The 16,934-nt window shown below is 50.5% G+C and overlaps 1 protein-coding gene across 4 annotated transcripts in view; it reads right to left on the bottom strand.

The window, feature by feature from the left end:
- The window catches only part of SYNJ2 (synaptojanin 2), a 119,262-nt gene that overhangs the window by 63,822 nt on the left and 38,506 nt on the right, over positions 1 to 16,934 (bottom strand). For all 4 annotated transcript variants that reach the window (XM_033234945.1, XM_033234944.1, XM_033234946.1 and 1 more), the window contains 2 exons: positions 7,336 to 7,606; positions 2,723 to 2,948 (listed from right to left, as the gene is read on the bottom strand). In XM_033234945.1, the coding sequence (XP_033090836.1) occupies positions 2,723 to 2,948; positions 7,336 to 7,606 (497 nt within the window). The remainder of the gene's footprint in view (positions 1 to 2,722; positions 2,949 to 7,335; positions 7,607 to 16,934) is intronic.

Here is a 16,934-nt window from a genome sequence, read left to right on the forward strand (position 1 = left end):
ACGCACCACATTTTCTTTATCCAGTCTATCACTGATGGACATTCAGGTTGATTCCATGTCTTTGCTATTGTGAACAGGTCTCTGAGGAATCACCACACTGTTTTGCACAATGGTGGAACTAATTTACACTCCCACCAACAGTGTGTAAGCATTCCTTTTTCTCTGCAACCTTGCCAGCATCTGTTATTGACTTTTTAATAATAGCCATTATTGTGTGAGGAGATATCTCATTTCACATAAGTCAAATAATATTCACACAAGTCAAATAATAGCCATTTGACTTGTGTGAGGGGGTATCTCATTGTGGTTTTGATTCTCATTTCCCTAATGATCAGTGATGTTAAGCTTTTTTCCATGATTGCTGGCCACATGTGTGCCTTCTTTTAAAAAGTGTCTGTTTATGTCCTTTGCCCAGTTTTTAATGTTTTTTTTTTCTTGGAAATTTGTTTAAGTTCCTTATAGATGCTGGGTGTTAGATCTTTGTCAGATGCATAGTTTGCAAAAATTTTCTCCCTTTCTGTAGGTTGTCTGTTCACTCTGTTGAAAGTTTCTTCAGCTGTGCAGAAGCTCTTTAGTTTGATTAGATCCACAATCCTCAAAATAATAAGAGCCATCTATGACAAACCCATACCCAACATCATACTGAATGGGCAAAAGCTGAAAACCAGCGCAGGACAAGGATGCCCTCTCTCACCACTCCTATTTAACATATTAATAGTAGTAGAAGTTTTGACCAGGGCAATCAGGCAAGAGAAAGAAATAAAGGGTATCACAATAGGAAGAGAGGAACCAAACTATCCCTGTTTGCAGACAACATGATTCTATATCTAGAAAACACCATAGTCTCAGCCCAAAAGCTCCTTAACCCAATAAACAGCTTCAGCAAAGTCTCAGGACACAAAATCAATACACCAACAACAGTCAAGAAGAGAGCCAAATCAGGAACACAATCCCATTCACAATTGCCATGAGAAGAATAAAATACCTAGCAATACAGCTGATGAGGGAGGTGAAAGATCTCTACAATGAGAATTACAAAACACTGCTCAAAGAAATTGGAGGTGACACAAATGGAAAAACATTCCATGCTCATGGATAAGAAGAATCAATATAATTAAAATGGCCATAATGCCCAAAGCAATTTATGGATTCAAAGCTATTCCTATTAAACTACCAGTGATATTCTTCATAGAACTAGAAAAAACTATTTTAAAATTCATATGGAACCAAAAAAGAGCCCAAATAGCCAAGACAATCCTAAGCAAAAAGAACAAAGCTGGAGGCATCACACCTCCTGACTTCAAACTATACTACAGGGCTATAGTAACCAAAGCAGCATGGTACTGGTACTAAAATAGATACAGAGACCAATGAAACAGAATAGACAACCCAGAAATAAGGCTGTACACCTACAACCATCTGATCTTCAACCAACCTGACAAAAACAAGCAATGGGGAAAGGATTCCCTATTCAATAAATCGTGCTTGGATAACTGGCTAGCCATATTTGGAAGACTGAAACTGGACCCCTTCCTTACACCATATACAAAAATCAAGTCAAGATGGGTTAAAGACTTGAATGTAAAACCCAAAACTATAAAAACCCTGGAAGATGACCTAGGCAATACCATTCTAGACATAGGAACAGTCAAAGACTTCATGATGAAGATGCCAAAAGCAATCTCATTTTTAACTAGATATTTATGTAACAGCCTCATTGATATCCACAGTGCAGACATTATGAGCAGAATTACAGGCAAGTAATTGCAGCTGCTGCCCATGTTAGGGCCCCTGATCCGATGTTCCTCCAAGTGAGGACTCCAAGAGGAGCCTCCTCCCATCTCCATACCCACCCTCTGAACACTGGAGCAGGCAGAAAGTCCCACACAGTAAAGGCAAGTGCTCAAACTTATGCTGGATTAAAGTGGCCAAAGTCCACGTAAGGCGTTCCTCTCAAAGCAGTGGCAGTAAGAAGGGACGCAAAGCCACACCTTCACTCAGTAAACACAGGGCACTGAGCTTGCCCTGGCAGGAGTATTGTACATGTGCCTTCCAGGGCTTTTCTTTCTTACGGCTTACGCCACTGGTATTCCACATGGTGGCCTTATCTTACAGATTGCAAGTTAGACCAAAAATTAAAAACTTGTAAGACAGCATCTCTGGGAATGAGAACAGAATTTAGAAAAAACTTCAGGAGAAACTAAGCAGATGGCTATATTCTAGGGGAGCGGATGGGAGCGGCTGCTTAACAAGCAGATTTCACAACTCTAGGGTGCTAATACTGGCTTCCAGGAGAAGCTTCAGTTGATTTAGAATAAAAAATAATGGTTTCTTCTTTCATCCCCCATTGTATTGATCTAATTATTTTTGTCCTACAAGAATTTTCAAGCCCTATTGGTTCATCTGTCAGATGCCCTTGGAATAACTGCCCACCTTTCATGACCATGCCAAAAGTTCCCGGTTCCCTTTAGTTAAAAATACCTTGGCTAAGCAGCACATTCCCAGCATGAGATGTGAATCAGAAAGGATACACCATGCAAACCAGAGGTCACATTTTCATGCAGAGTCCAATTACACGTGCTGTTCTCTACTTATAGGAGGGAGCCTGATCAGAGACCACTGCAAATATGCCAGGGCCTCTTCTGCCCTGAGTGGAAAGCGCCGTGCAAGAGCTGCAGCCACTCTGAACCATCTGGTGCCACAGATGGGCCTGGACACTCACCTGCTCTGTCTCCACGAAGTTGGACACATGGCCATCGTCGTTGACGCCACGGGTGTGGAAGCGAGCGCCTGTGTGCTCACAGCTAACGCGAGAGATGAGACAGGCCTTGGCCTGCTTGTGGGAGGCATACACAGTGCGGATGGTCACCACTCCGCAGATGGTCTTTAGCAGCCAGTCACAGCAGCTCACCTGGTGCTGCCTCAAGGGCACGTGCAATAGCTGGTTCCTGCAAAACACAGCCCCACACCAATTCCGGTCACCTGACATCCTCCAGTACATGCTGCCTGGACAGCGAGTGTGGCTGAGGAACTGGGGGGCGCACGGTGCAGCATTCTGGGTCAGCAAATGCATGCTGCTCCCCAGTGGACTCTGAACTTGGGCTGTTCAGATATGGGAAGCTCATGTGCTTCAAAGAGATCCCAAATAGCAGGACCACTGTGTCATGTACAGGACGATGGCCAGGGAGTCCTTTCCCAAAGCTACTACCAGGTCGTCACTGTCGCTAAATGGAAGCAAAGTTGGAGAGAGAGCCAGCGTGTACTTTTCAGGGAATCACAAAGGGGCCTCTGGTTAGCTCTGTGGGCCCTACAGTTTTCATTGCAGGCCCCATGAGTAAACCTTTAATCATCTTTTGTTATTAAATCATCATGATAAATAAGTGATTAAAATTGTATTAAATATGGGAACAGTTAAATTATCCACATATACACATACATGCACCGTGAGATGAATATGATGGGAGCACTACAAAGCAATCCAAAATAAATTAAAAAAAGATCCGAGGGAAATAAAATGTAATGAAAGTTCAAGTATTCCCTCTCCATGCCTAGTGGATTGTTCTAGGCTCTGGAGTCCATGATGATAATGACAGGGTGACAGCCAACATTTATCCTGTGCACTGAGTCCCATTCTATGTACTTTGGGGTGGATTAACTCATGTCACCCTTGAAGTGACCCTGTGTGAAAGATATCATCAGTGACCCCCTTTTACTGATAAAGAAGCTGAGGCACAGAGAAGTAAAGTGATTGTCTAAGGCCGCAAAGCCAGCCAGTGGGTCATGGAGCTTGGAGCCCATGCTCTTCACCCTAAGCCTTTCTCGATGGAGCCCTACGTTACCATTTGCACCAGGAAGCGGCCACACTGTTCTCTCATCCCCGAGACTGGCTTGGCCCCCTTGCTCCAGCACCCAGGGGACCTGAGTGGTACCATTCCGAGGGCTCGTACTCCCTCCCAGGGAGGGGGACCCATCTCCAGGAGATGCCCTCTTCCAGGGCACTGAGTGAATCTAGATCACAGTGCCCTACTTGTTTAAAAAAGGCAACACAATTCCTGCCCTTGAGCCTTCCTCAAAGACAGCAGCAGCATTTTCTCATTGCTGGAAATCTGTGCTGTGAGCTCTGATGGGTCCTAGGGGGCTTCTCCAAGCTTCCTGCTCTCAGGTCAGCCTCCCCAACTGTGACCAAAGCCACATGCATCCCTACAGGGAGCAAGCCCGCGTCTGACCCCTTTTGAGGTCGCACGGCCACAGCGCTCCTCTGCTTGAAAAAAGATGATTAGGAAGCATTGCTGTACAAAACCATATGTCCCTCTTCCAAATCACTCTCTCAAATTCAGATGATAAGCCAGCTTCTGAAACACGTATATTAAATCTTCATGTGGCATCAAGGCAAAGCCTCCAGAATATTCCAGAGTCTGCCAGTTACACAGCTATGGCCACTATCACCAGGGCTCAGGAGAAGAAATCTTTTGCCAAGGGGACAACCCTTAAATCAGCCCTGTTTCTAGTGACCCTGTCTGGCCCTCTGGCGGGAGGATGGCTCATATCCAGGACCCCCAAAGAGTTTCCTCCCAGGACCTGATTGTACTGGGAAGCAACTGTCAGTGTGATCAATTACGAGCCCAGAAAGATGACTTCACCCTGCTGCTCACTCTCCCTTACGTGCCAGCGTTGACCCCATCTGACTCCTGCTGTGGGTCTCCAGACCTCAGACACTGCACCACAATAGTGGGGGTTTAGGCGATCAAGCCCAGGACCACGCTGCCTGTGGTGACTCAGTTGTGGTCAGTTCTGGGGGCTCCACCCTGAGCACAAACACCACGCCCCAGCGTGTTACAGCTGAGGAGGCTGGCGACTTCCTCATCTCCCTTCAGAAAGGGACACCATGGGGCTGCTCCTTCCCAAGCTCCTCTCAATCCCCACCTCGTGAATCCCCTTTGCCTCATTTTGTTAGCGCCCCTCACACCTCCAGCCAGAGCTGGCAAAGGGAAGAGAATTTGCAAAATTCTGCTGGTGCAATTCAGATCCGCCAAGGATCCCCTACGGGTTCCAAGGACCCTCACTGCTGCTGAGAGCTCTCCCCTCTGCTCACCTGACAGTTCTGGTTTAAAATAGTTTCATGGCATCCACAAAAAGATACCTCATAATACACAGCCCCTCTGTGCCTAAGCTTGGCCACCTTTAGGGGAACATGTAACAGTTCCGGGGCACATGCGTGGCCCTGCACAATGGAACTAGCGATTCACAGAAATGCCATCGCGGAGGCTGCTAATCAACCTGCGGTCTGCAGACAAGCAGCACTGGAAGTGTATTAGAAATGCAGAATCCTAGGCCCAGCCCAGACCTGCTGTCCCAGAATCTGCATTTTTAATGAGATCAGCAGGAGATTCACGATTTTATTATTTATTTTATTTTATTTTACTTTATTTTATTTATTTATTTTGAAATGGAGTCTCGCCCTGTAGCCCTCCAGCCCAAGCTGGAGTGTTTGTTTATTTATTTATTTTGAGTGGAGTCTCGCCCTATAGCCCAGGCTGGAGTGCAATGGTGCGACCTCGGCTCACTGTAATCTCAGCCTCCTGGGTTCAAGCGATTCTCCTGCCTCAGCCTCCCGAGTAGCTGGGATTACAGGCGTGCACCACTGCCTGTAAAGATTTTTGTGTATCTTTAGTAGAGATGGGGTTTCACCATGTTGGCCAGGCTGGTCTTGAACTGCTGACCTCAGGTGATCCGCCTGCCTCGGCCTCCCAAAGTGCTGGGACTGCAGGTGTGAGCTACCACGCCCAGCCTTGATTCACATGCATTTTGAAGTCTGAGCACATTACTGGTCCCAAATATCCACAATACCAGAGAACCAAAGAGGATGTGGGGGTGGGGAGTGTTGGGATGGACACAGGGATGTGGGGAGGGTCCCCTTCTCCCAGAAGTCAGGAATTCACTTGTGCGGCATCCAAAACACCAAAGCCAGATGAAAACCTATGGACGCCCCTGGCAAAGGGAGAGAGGCACAAACAGGTCAGAAGTAAACCTCATGAGTCCCGTCTCAGAGCTGGTAAAACTGATATAGCTTCAAAAGGCAGACACTGGATTCCAAAACATTACATAAAATGAGGTTCATTGGAACCACTCCCATGGCAGGGCTTTCCTCACTTTTGCTTCTTCTTAGCATCTCTAGGCATCAGTGTGAATCTGACAGAAACAGCATTATGTCCAGAAAGGGCAACAGATAATTTACATATTTACAGGGTTGTCCCACTCTTGTCTCTGTCCTGCTGTGGAGTGAAAAGCACCAGGAGATCATAAACATACAGAAATTCAGCCACCTTCACCTGGGCTCCAGGACTAGTCTTAGTGCATTGCTACAAGTCCCCTTGGGCAGGGTGACTCAGTTTTACCGTTGATGGGATTGGTTTAGTGTTGTGATTACCAGCTTGGGACCAGGAGCCAGAATGCCTGGGTTCAAATCCTGGCTCTGCCACTTACTAAGTGTGTGGAGTTTGGCAAAATTCCCTCGACTATTCATGCCTCAGTCTCTCTATCTGTAAAATGGGGTAACAGAGCCTCTGCATAATTATTATAAAGGTTTTTCTTATGAGGATGAGTTATTACCAGCAGAGAGATCTTAGCATGGTGACCCGAACACAGTGCTTTATAAACATCGGCCATAAACAGCTACACACTGGAGGTATAACCATAATTGAGAAGACTGAGTGAATCCAGGCAGAAGCACAGAGCTCGGCACCCGGGACTGAGGAAGCACTCGGCAGACGTTGGCTCTTAGGTTTTTTTACTTATGGAACAGGGTTTCTTTTGTCTGTTTCTTTTGTTTTTTGAGAAAGAATCTTGCTCTGTCGCCCAGGGTGGAATGTAGTAGCACCATCTTGGCTCACCACAACCTCCACTTCCTGGGTTTAAGCGATATTCCTGCCTCAGCCTCCCAAGTAGCTGGGATTACAGGCACCCACCACCACGCCCAGCTCATTTTTTTATTTTGTATTTTTAGTAGAGATGGGGTTTCGCCATGTGGGCCAGGCTTGTCTCCAACTCCTTACTTCAAGTGATCAACCTGCCTCGGCCTCCCAAAGTGCTGGGATTACAGGCATAAGCCACCATGCCTGACCCAGGTTTCTTTTCCAAATCTACATTGAACACATTCCCTGAGGCCGGGGGTCGGGGTGGCGGTGAGTTCAGGGTTAGCTTTCCTCTCATTGTGCTGAGAGCAGGCCTGGGTCCTAACTCTCCAGAGGTGCCCCATAACCCAGGGGGGTGCAAGTGGAGGTCAAGGCCTCAGGTGCCAACCAGGACCCACCCTCTGCAGGGGACCCAGGGCCTCACCAGAAGAAGGAGTTCCCCCACTCAGAGCTGTCGTCCCCCTGCTTCTGCGTGCGGACAGTCAAGTCAAAGTGAGACCCGTCGTTGGGCCACGAGAAATAGAACACCCCCGAGCTGAGGATTTTCTTCAGAGCTATGAGGCGTTCCTCCTCCTTGGCCTCTTCCTGAAGAGGGTAAAAGTCGGTGGCGGTGATTTTGTAGATTTCAGCATCTGGAATTCTGCCCACAGATGTGCAGCCTGTCACCAACACCAGGAAGCTCAGAGACGTGCCACCTGGAAAGGAAATCAGAGAGGAGAGCTCAGGGTTGCAGCCAGTCCGGCCACCTGGAGCTCCGAGGGGACAAACGGAGCCCAGGTTCAACCGCAGCCAGGAAAGCAACGTCTGTGCACCTGTGACTTCCCATGGCACTGCTCAACTCAATGGCTCAAGAACCTGCCCTGTCCCGTAAGCCTCGGGCAGGACTTCTCAAAGTGTGGAACCCTGGCCAGCAGGTCAGCATCTCCTGGGAGCCTATTAGAAATGCAGATTCCTGCTGCCCAGCTGCCTGCGGCTGGGGGCAAGCTTTGCTTTAACAAGCCCTCCAGGTGATTCTGATGCCCCCAGGAGTCTGAACATTCCTGGCCCAGAGCCCTTCCAGACTCCCAGGACCTGCCCCCAAAGCCTCTCCAAACCACCTTCCCCGGTGCCTCCTCAGCCACTGCCTTGACTCAGGACCCCTGGCCTGGGGTCTATCTTCCCCTACTCTGTCACAGGAGTGGCCTTCTCAAAGCCATCGGGTCACAGCCGCTCCGCCCTTCCTTCCTGCACAGCTCCCATTCCCTGCAGGACTGCAACAGAAGCTCCCAAGGCCCTCCCCGCTGCAGCCTGCCCCTGCCCCACATGTGGGCGGACATCCTAGCTGGCTGCTCTCCTGAGCTGGCTATCCTCCAGCTGGTCCAGTGTGCCATAAGCATAACCTCACACCCTCGGCTCTTGCCCAAGATGCTCCCCCTGCCTGGGACATCCCACCACCATCTGCCCAACAAGACCTCCATGATCCCTTCTCCACGCACCTCCTGCCTGTCTCTGAGCTCACAGTACTTCAGGCTTCGGGCCCAGCATTCCATCCTCTGGAACAGCACGAGCATCCCCACATGTTCCGTGGGGACCATCCTGCCTCTTCCCTCCCTGCTTCACCAGAAGAACTTCTCCTCATCCTTCTGGGCCAACTTGGCAGCAACTCCTCCAGGAAGCCTTCTTTGCTCTCCCAAGACACGGACAGGAACCCCTTGTACATGCCAATAGCATTCCCATCAGCAGTTGTCACACGAAGCTCATGACCTCCTTCCCCCCTGTACCCCCAGAGGAGGGACTTCCTTGGGGCAGGACCATTTCATCATCATCTCCTGGCACCGCACACACTCGGTTTGCTGGATGCTTCCTAAATAAATTCCTGCCAAAAGGTACCAAGACTACCTTGGACCCTGCAGCCAGGCAAATGAGGCAGCCCTCTCTGGGGCACCACTTCACTGTCACTGACAGCTGGTTTTCTGTTCCCTATCCCCCACTGCTCACAAGGGCACTTCACAACACGCTACGTACTGAAGGTGCCTGGTAGCGCCATGCCCCACTCTCGGGACAGGGCCCAAGAGACCATCAGGTAGAAACTGGCCTTTGGGGGCTGGCAGGGCTGTAGTCCCAAGGACACTCTTCCCACCCTGCTGAGGTTTAAAGGATCCACCCAGCGAGATCTTCTGCGAATGATCAGGGGCCTCTATCTAGAGCCTTGGTCCGGAGATGGTTCAGATCTCTCCACACTCTGGGAAGAGACCCCAAATCAACCAATTCCACCAGCCCCTCACCCCAATTTCCTCATCACACTTCAAAGGGAGAAGAGTGCTGCTTGTGGCAGGGTGGCGTGTGGTTGTCATTAAAGTGTGTTCCTTTAATGAGTGGCTCAGGGCTCCCAGGGGCCTGCTGATATGCCATGGGGTGGGGGTCCCAGCAGGGCGGCGGGGGGGTTGACGCCATCACATCTCCCCAGACACATCCTCAGGAAACCACCTAAGAACAAAGGAAGAGATCACACTGGGGACAGGGACAGGGGTCAGAGTTCAACTTCTCAAGTAGGACAGGTGGGGTTCTGGGGTTGGCAGCCTCTGATCAGAGCCTTGGCCACAGAGCAGTCCCAGCACCCACCTGCCTTTTCTGACATGCTCAGGGCAGGGAAAAGCACAGTTCAGCAGAAGTGCCCTCGGAGTGGCAGGAGGATGGCCCCTGTGGCTGCTAGAGCTATGGAAAATTTTGCATGACATCACTCCGTGCGAGTCATAAGCTGATTTCTAGCACCACTTCCTCAACAGCCTCCGCGTGGGGGGCCTGAGTGTCTGGCAACAGTCCCAGGTTGCATTTCCTGGGGAGGACCATGGCCTAGGGGAGGCTGGGGGAAGGAGCACTGTAGCAGCCAGGAGAGGTTCTTAACAGCATTGCCACAGAGCTCTGGGGCTCCTGGGTCCAGGGAGGTGGGGGTCGGGAGTGCTACAGGGGAGTGAGGAGAGCTGGCGTCTGGTGGGCGCAGTGGAGGCAGGGGAACTGTACAGGCGCAGACTCCATCCTCCTGCCCACCGCAAGGGGCGCCCTTACCAGCCCCATCTCACAGGGAGGGAAACAGAGGCACAGAGAGGTTAAGCAGCCTGCCCAAGGTGACAGAGCAGGGAGCTGGGATCCAAATCCACTTTCTAGCTACAGTGCCTGGGCAAGTTACTCAAGCCAAGTCTGGCCCCACAGCTGGTGCTCCTAATTATACCTCCTTGCAGATGACATCGCCAGCCTGCTTACCATGCTGCTGTCTCAGGGCTACCACTGCCATTTCACACACACGTGACTGTCCCCCAGGGAAACCGAATCACTCGCCCAGGCACACAGCTAGTCTGTGTTAGAGCCAAAACGCAAACGTAGGTTTCACTTTAAGCCCATGCTCCATCTAGCCCCAAAGTCCAGCAGTTTCCAATCAGATTGGTTTGCTGTACCCTTTATGTCTGTATGTATGCATGCATGCATTATTTATTTATTTATTTATTGAGACAGGGTTTTGCTCTTGTCACACAGGCTGGAGTGCAATGGTGTGATATCGGCTCACTGCAACCTCCGCCTTCCAGGTTCTAGCAATTCTCCTGCCTCAGCCTCTGGAGTAGCTGGGATTACAAGCATGCGCCACCATGCCCAGCTAATTTTGCAGTTTTAGTAGAGACGGGGTTTCCCCATATGAGTCAGGCTGGTCTCGAACTCCCGACCTCAGGTGATCTGCCTGCCTCGGCCTCCCAAAGTGCTGGGATTACAGGTGTGAGCCACCACGCCCGGCTATTTTTTTTTTTTTTTTGAGATGGAATTTCACTCTTGTTGCCCAGGCTGGAGTGCAGTGGTACAATCTCAGCTCACTGCTACCTCCGCCTCTTGGGTTCAAGTGATTCTCTTGCCTCAGCCTCCCGAGTAGCTGGGATTACAGATGCCCGCCACCATACCTGGCTAATTTTTTGTATTTTTGGTAGAGACGAGGTTTCACCATGTTGGCCAGGCTGGTCTCGAACTCCTGACCTCAGGTAATTCACCTGCCTTGGCCTCCTAAAGTGCTGGGATTACAGGTGTGAGCCACTGCACCTGACCTGCTGTACCCTTTAAGAGTGTGGTCAACCAGTGTACCTGCTATTAGCTGAATGTGTGCACCCCCAAGTTAATATGCTGAAGTACGAACACCCAAGGTGATGGTATGAGGAGGTGGGGTCTTTGGGAGGTGACTGGGTCATGGCAGTGGAGCCCTCACGAATGGGGTTTGTGCCTAGAGAGCTCCTGTACCTCTTCCACCACGTCAGATGCAGAGAAAAGGCAGCATCTATGAAGCAAGAAGTAGGTCTCCAGGGCTGGCCAATCTGCGGGCCGCTGCTCTCAGACCTCCAGCCTCCAGAACGGCGCGAAATAAATGTCTGTTGCCGATAAGCCACCCCGTCTACTACGGAACTTTGTCACAGCAACACACTGAACTCAGACAGCGTTCCCTACCCATTTTAAAACTGTCACTGAAGGTTTTCATCAGTAGTTGAAATGGTTGTAAATAATATATCGTGCAGTGTATTCTAAATATTGACATGCAAAACTAAAACTCTGGGAGTCTACTGTCAGTATCCCATGGAATCTACACAGTAATGTGATACTCATCGCCATCTATTATTTACAGGATTGCAGGAACATGCTCTTTTTTTACCACGTGGAACTTTCACTCATATTTCCAGTCCCCCCTCTTCAGAATTCCATCCTAATGTAGCATATTTGGTGCTTCTACATCCTGTTCTGATCACCCCATCAGCCCTTGCAGCCGTGTGTTCCTCAACTCTAAGTGTTTAAAAAGAGAGACTTCTGGTTTATCATTCCAATGAAACCTAACTGGTCAAATAATGTAAACAACACAATGTAAATAAAACACTTTGCCAAATAATTTTTTTTGGCTGTTCCCTTTAAAAGAGTGTGGTCAACCAACTTACCTGCTATTGGCTGAATGTGTGCACCCCCAAATTAATATGCTGAAATACGAACACCCAAGGCGATGGTTTTGGGAGGTGGGGTCTTTGGGAGGTGACAGTCTTGCTCTGTCACCCAGGCTAGAGTGCAGTGGCGCAATCTCGGCCCACTGCAACCTCTGCCTCCCGGGTTCAACTTCCACCTTTCAGGTTCCCTGCCTCAGCCTCCTGAGTAGCCGGGATTACACGCATGCGCCACCATGCCTGGCTAATTTTTGTATTTTTTGTAGAGATGGGGTTTCGCCATGTTGACTGGGCTGGTCTAGAGCTCCTGACCTCTAGTGGTCCGCCCACCTTGGCCTCCCGAAATGCTGGGATTACAGGCGTGAGCCATCGTGCCTGGCCGACAAATAATCATTTAATACGAAAAGTAACAATGTGTTGGAACCATCTCTTAATGAGATGAATAAATATTTATTGAAGGAATGAAAGTAGGTTCTGCACAAATTCTAATTCTAGTTTTCATTTTTGGAGATGCAAACACTAAAAAATCCTGTTCACATTAATAAATAGACGAGAATGGAAAGGGCTTCATTGTAGAAATGTCACTCGATTCTTCAAAGTCCTTCTGAGTTAGCACTGAAAAATGACAATAACCTGCTGATAAAATGGTTGCTAATGCGTCAGCTGATACCCCAATTGAATTCTCCTTCCATTATGGGGGAAGCAAACAACTGGACATCACCTGACTTGCAAACCGATTGTTACCTAGTCCTGACCTTATTTCAATGATATTGACAAGCTTTTGGACTGTCCCTTTGTCTGGTATCCTAGGGGGAGTTACTTCCTGGAGCACCGCACATGGTGAGCTTCCAGAAGAGAGAAAGCCCTGCCCTCCGCCCTAACATGGAAGCAGGGTGACCGCAGAGGGGAACAAGAACGCTGTCCTCCATCACAGGTGCTCGATAATAGAGAAAAGCCGAGGACCTGGAAATGTTTCCTTACAACTGCCCCTGCCTGTGTGCCCCGGACAGTGGGTGGAATGGGTGTAACCACAGAGGCCTCTGTAGAAGAGCCTTACCCAAGCCTCAGGACCACTGTGTGGAGCGCTGCCTCTCTAGGAAGGCCCCGCCCTGCCTACCTGACCCAGCACTGATGGCTTCCTCCTCCTTCAGTCCCAGCCTCACTGTGTCCTGCCCAATCTCATCGATAGCCTGACTGCCCGACTGCATTCTCTGTATACCATGGGGTTTTTTGTTTGTTTGTTTGTTTTTTGTTTTTTAATTTAGAGACAGGGTCTTGCACTGTCACCCAGGCTGGAATGCAGTGACTTGATCTCAGCACACTGCAACCTCCCCTTTCTGGGTTCCAGCGATCCTCCCACCTCAGCCTCCCAAGTAGCTGGGACTACAGGCTCCTGGCATGGTGCTATAGATACCACTGTTATGTAGAGATGTGGTCTTGCTACATAGCCCAGGCTGGTCTTGAACTTCTAGGCTCCAGTGATCCTCCTACCTTGGCCCCCTAAGGTGCTAGGATTACAGGTATGAGCCACCATGCCTGGTCTGTACTATGGGTTTTAAGGAAAGTGTCATGGTTCGAGCCTAGCACCAGACTGTGGGGGGTTGCTGACTCCTGGGCCACCTGTCAGTGTGGTACAGGCTACTGGTCCCCACCTGCCTCAGGTGTGTGAGGCCCCTCCCAATGCTCACCTAGAGCACAGGATTTGTTTTTGTGAGGCAGGATCAATTCTCTGACAGCCAAGAAGCTAACTAGGCTTGCAGGGGTCTCGGCAGTCCTCAGCTGAGGGAGAGACCAGGGCCCTGAAACCATCAAGGATCTCACAGCAAGGGGAAAAACAAAACTCAGAAGACTGGGGCTTCAGGCTCTGCACACCTCCTGTGGCCTGTGTGGCCTCAGCAAGGCTCTCACCCTCTCTGGGCCTCCCAGGAGGATGCACCAGTAGTCTCGATGTCCCCTACAGGTAAAAGGCTTTGGTTCCAGGGCTCTGGACAAAGCAAAGCTATGCATGGGTCAGAGGGAGCTGCCAGTGAGGCTCTGCTGGCAGCTCCCTCTGCCAGGTAGATGGAGGCTAGGGCCAGCGGCAGTCCTAGGCCATTTGTTATCAGGCCAGAAAAGCTGGCTGTTGGGGTCATGATACGTGGCTTGCAGACTCAAGGCCCTGTTTACCGGGACCACCCCAGGCCTCCCACTAGGCTCTGGGCTGGCATTTCCTTGTGTTGTCTCAGCTCTGAGCTCACCTTCCCAGCCTGGACTGTGCCAATCCCAACCCTGGAGTCCCTCCAGCCATCCTATCTGTCCCTCTGCTCACAAATACAACCTCAGACTCAAAGCTCCAAACAAAGGACTTAAGACCTCTAGGCTTTCCTACCTGTGAAGGGGGAAGCTTCAGCCAGATGACCCTTAAGCCTCCCCCACTACCCATAGGCTCAGAACCCTAAGCACCGTGTGCCCACGCAGCGTGGTCTCAGGGCCCTCTCCTGCCTCCCCTCTGCAGAACATGAGGGAGGCGTAGGCAGTGGCAGCTGCTGCAGTGAACACCCATGGTGAGCACCCCTGGTGCGGATCCTTCTCCAGCTCCACTCTGGGAACCTGAAATCAGTCCTGGCCTGTGAATTTACACCTTGGAAACTGGCAAATGCTGCATCATCTCAGAGCTTCCCCCTCAGGGATCTGGGTGTCAACTCTCTTGGTAATATCCCACCACTGGGCACAGGAATTAAATTAATGTAAGACTGACAAAGGCCAGTTCGCTTCCAGACTTGCTAGAGAACACTGCATCCCAAAAGACTAAGGGTTCAAACTCCCCTCCAGAGAATTCTCCTTCTGAAGTGACTGCCCATGAAACCAGCCCTCTACTAGCCTGTGCAGAGGAGCCACCCACCAGGAGTCCACACCCCGAGGCCACGCAGCCTGGCGCTCCAGCTCACACCTCGTCCTCAGCCCTCTGCAGGCCAGATCCCTCTCACTCAGCACCCTCCTCACTCCAGGCCTCCCAGGGACAGAGGAGAGACAGCAGAGCTTCTCAGTGGTGGCAGTGTCCCCAGATCACACTCTAAGAAACTGCCTGTGGCCAGCCTGCCTGGTGTTGGAGGAGCACTCCAACTCTTCAAGGCATCACTCATGTGGACCTCCAAAGAACTAGGCAACATAGAAATGAGGCAGTTTTCCTAGATTTATAGATGGGAAAACAGTCCTCGAGAGATTAAATGCAGTTCAGCTGGGAAGTGGGAACTAGAATCCAGGAGGGCTGTCTGCTAGAGAATTTATAGGGCTGGAGTCCTAGCCAATTGTGTGAGTAGGTGGAGTCACACAATTGGAGTCACGCAGGTGGGGGTCACACAATTGAGGTCAGTCATACAAATGGAGTCACAGTTGGAGTCACACAGAGTCAGTCACACAATTGGAGTCATACAGGTGGGGTCACATGGTTGAAGTCAATCATATAGCTGGAGTCATACAGGTGGAGTCAGTCACATAGTTAGAGTCAGTACACAGGTAGAGTCACATAGGTGGGGGTCACACAGGTGGGGTCACACAGGTGGGGGTCACACAGGTGGGGGTCACACAGGTGGGGGTCACACAGGTGGAGTTGCACAGGTGGGGGTCACACAGGTGGGGGTCACACAGGTGGGGGTCACACAGGTGGGGGTCACACAGGTGGAGTCACACAGGTAGGGGTCACACAGGTGGAGTCGCACAGGTGGGGGTCACACAGTTGAGGTGAGTCATACAGATGGAGTCACAGTTGGAGTCACACAGAGTCAGTCACACAATTGGAGTCACACAGATGGAGTGAGTCACACAATTGGAGTCAGTTACACAGTTGTAGTTGGTCACACAACTGGAGTCACACAGGTGGAGTCAGTTACAGAGTCAGTCACACAGGTGGAGCCACACAGTTGTAGCTACACTCCGTGCTGCCCAACATGCTCAACAGCTGAAAACACAAAAGAAAACAGGTCACAGTTCTGGGTCAGGGACTTACAGGGGAAAAAGAAAATCAAGTGAAAGTCAAACGCCCCTTAAGGTAACCAATGAAGACTGGAAAAACTTGATTTAAAGCCTAATCCTTCCATCCTTCAGATGCTTAGGGTACTTTCCAGAATGTGTTGAAAATAGACCAAATTATCCTGACATCCCCAAAGTCAAACTCATACGCACAACACTCAGAGAAACTCCAACCCACCCCCGAGGGTGACTCTCACAGGCGGACTGGGTTTGGGGGCACCCAAAGCCTCCGAGCTGGGCTGGTCTCGCATGGCCCACAAGAAGCCTCATTCCATTCTGTGGGGTGTGGGGTGGCGGGGACTGGCTGAAGGCAGGGAGGAGGCCTCACCAAGGGCAGCCCTGGGAGGTGGTCTCCTCTCTGTGTACTCCCTGTCCCAGAAGACCCTGTGGATCCCCGCAGATCCCCTGGCTCACTCTAATAAGACTTCTTTGGGGCTGCCACCCTTCCTGGTTAGGTTTGATTTCCCACAGCTGATCTTAGATCACAGCCCTGGGAAAAAACACTTTTCCCCTGGGATGGGGGAAGGTATTGCACTTCCTGTCCTCCTTGTCAGCCCAGACACCTGTCCTCTTCAGAAAGGAGAACAGCCTGGTGGTTGAAGGCAGTCCCTGGTGCCACAAGACATTAGTTTAAAACCCAGGGCACCACTTGAGAATGGCTGGACCTTGGGCCAGTCACTGTAATTCACTGAATCCCAGTCCCTGTCGGATGCGAAATGAATCATTCATGTATGGACTGAAAGCAGCTGCCAACTATAACTGAAAGATGCCAAGACTGTGAGGCATCCTGGGGGCCCAGAGGCCACCATGTGGAAAAAAGGGCATCAACGTGGATGGAACGCAGCATTCCTGCCACGCCTGCGAGGCAGCGTAACAACAGCACCCACCCGATAGATGGCCGCGGGAGCCGTACTAACAGATTCCTAAGTGAGCGCCATGCAGGTGCGGGTCACCATCCTCACGGTCATTACCGTGGAAGGCAAGGGCCATGGGGATTTCTGCAACTTCAGGAAGATCGCTGCAGAGCGGAAAGTCCTGCAGAAAACTCTTGGCAGCCCACATACTTTCACGGAAAAAG

This window comes from Trachypithecus francoisi, unplaced genomic scaffold (genome assembly GCF_009764315.1).
Source record: "Trachypithecus francoisi isolate TF-2019V2 unplaced genomic scaffold, Tfra_2.0 Lachesis_group15, whole genome shotgun sequence".
Taxonomy (NCBI): Eukaryota; Metazoa; Chordata; class Mammalia; order Primates; family Cercopithecidae; genus Trachypithecus; species Trachypithecus francoisi.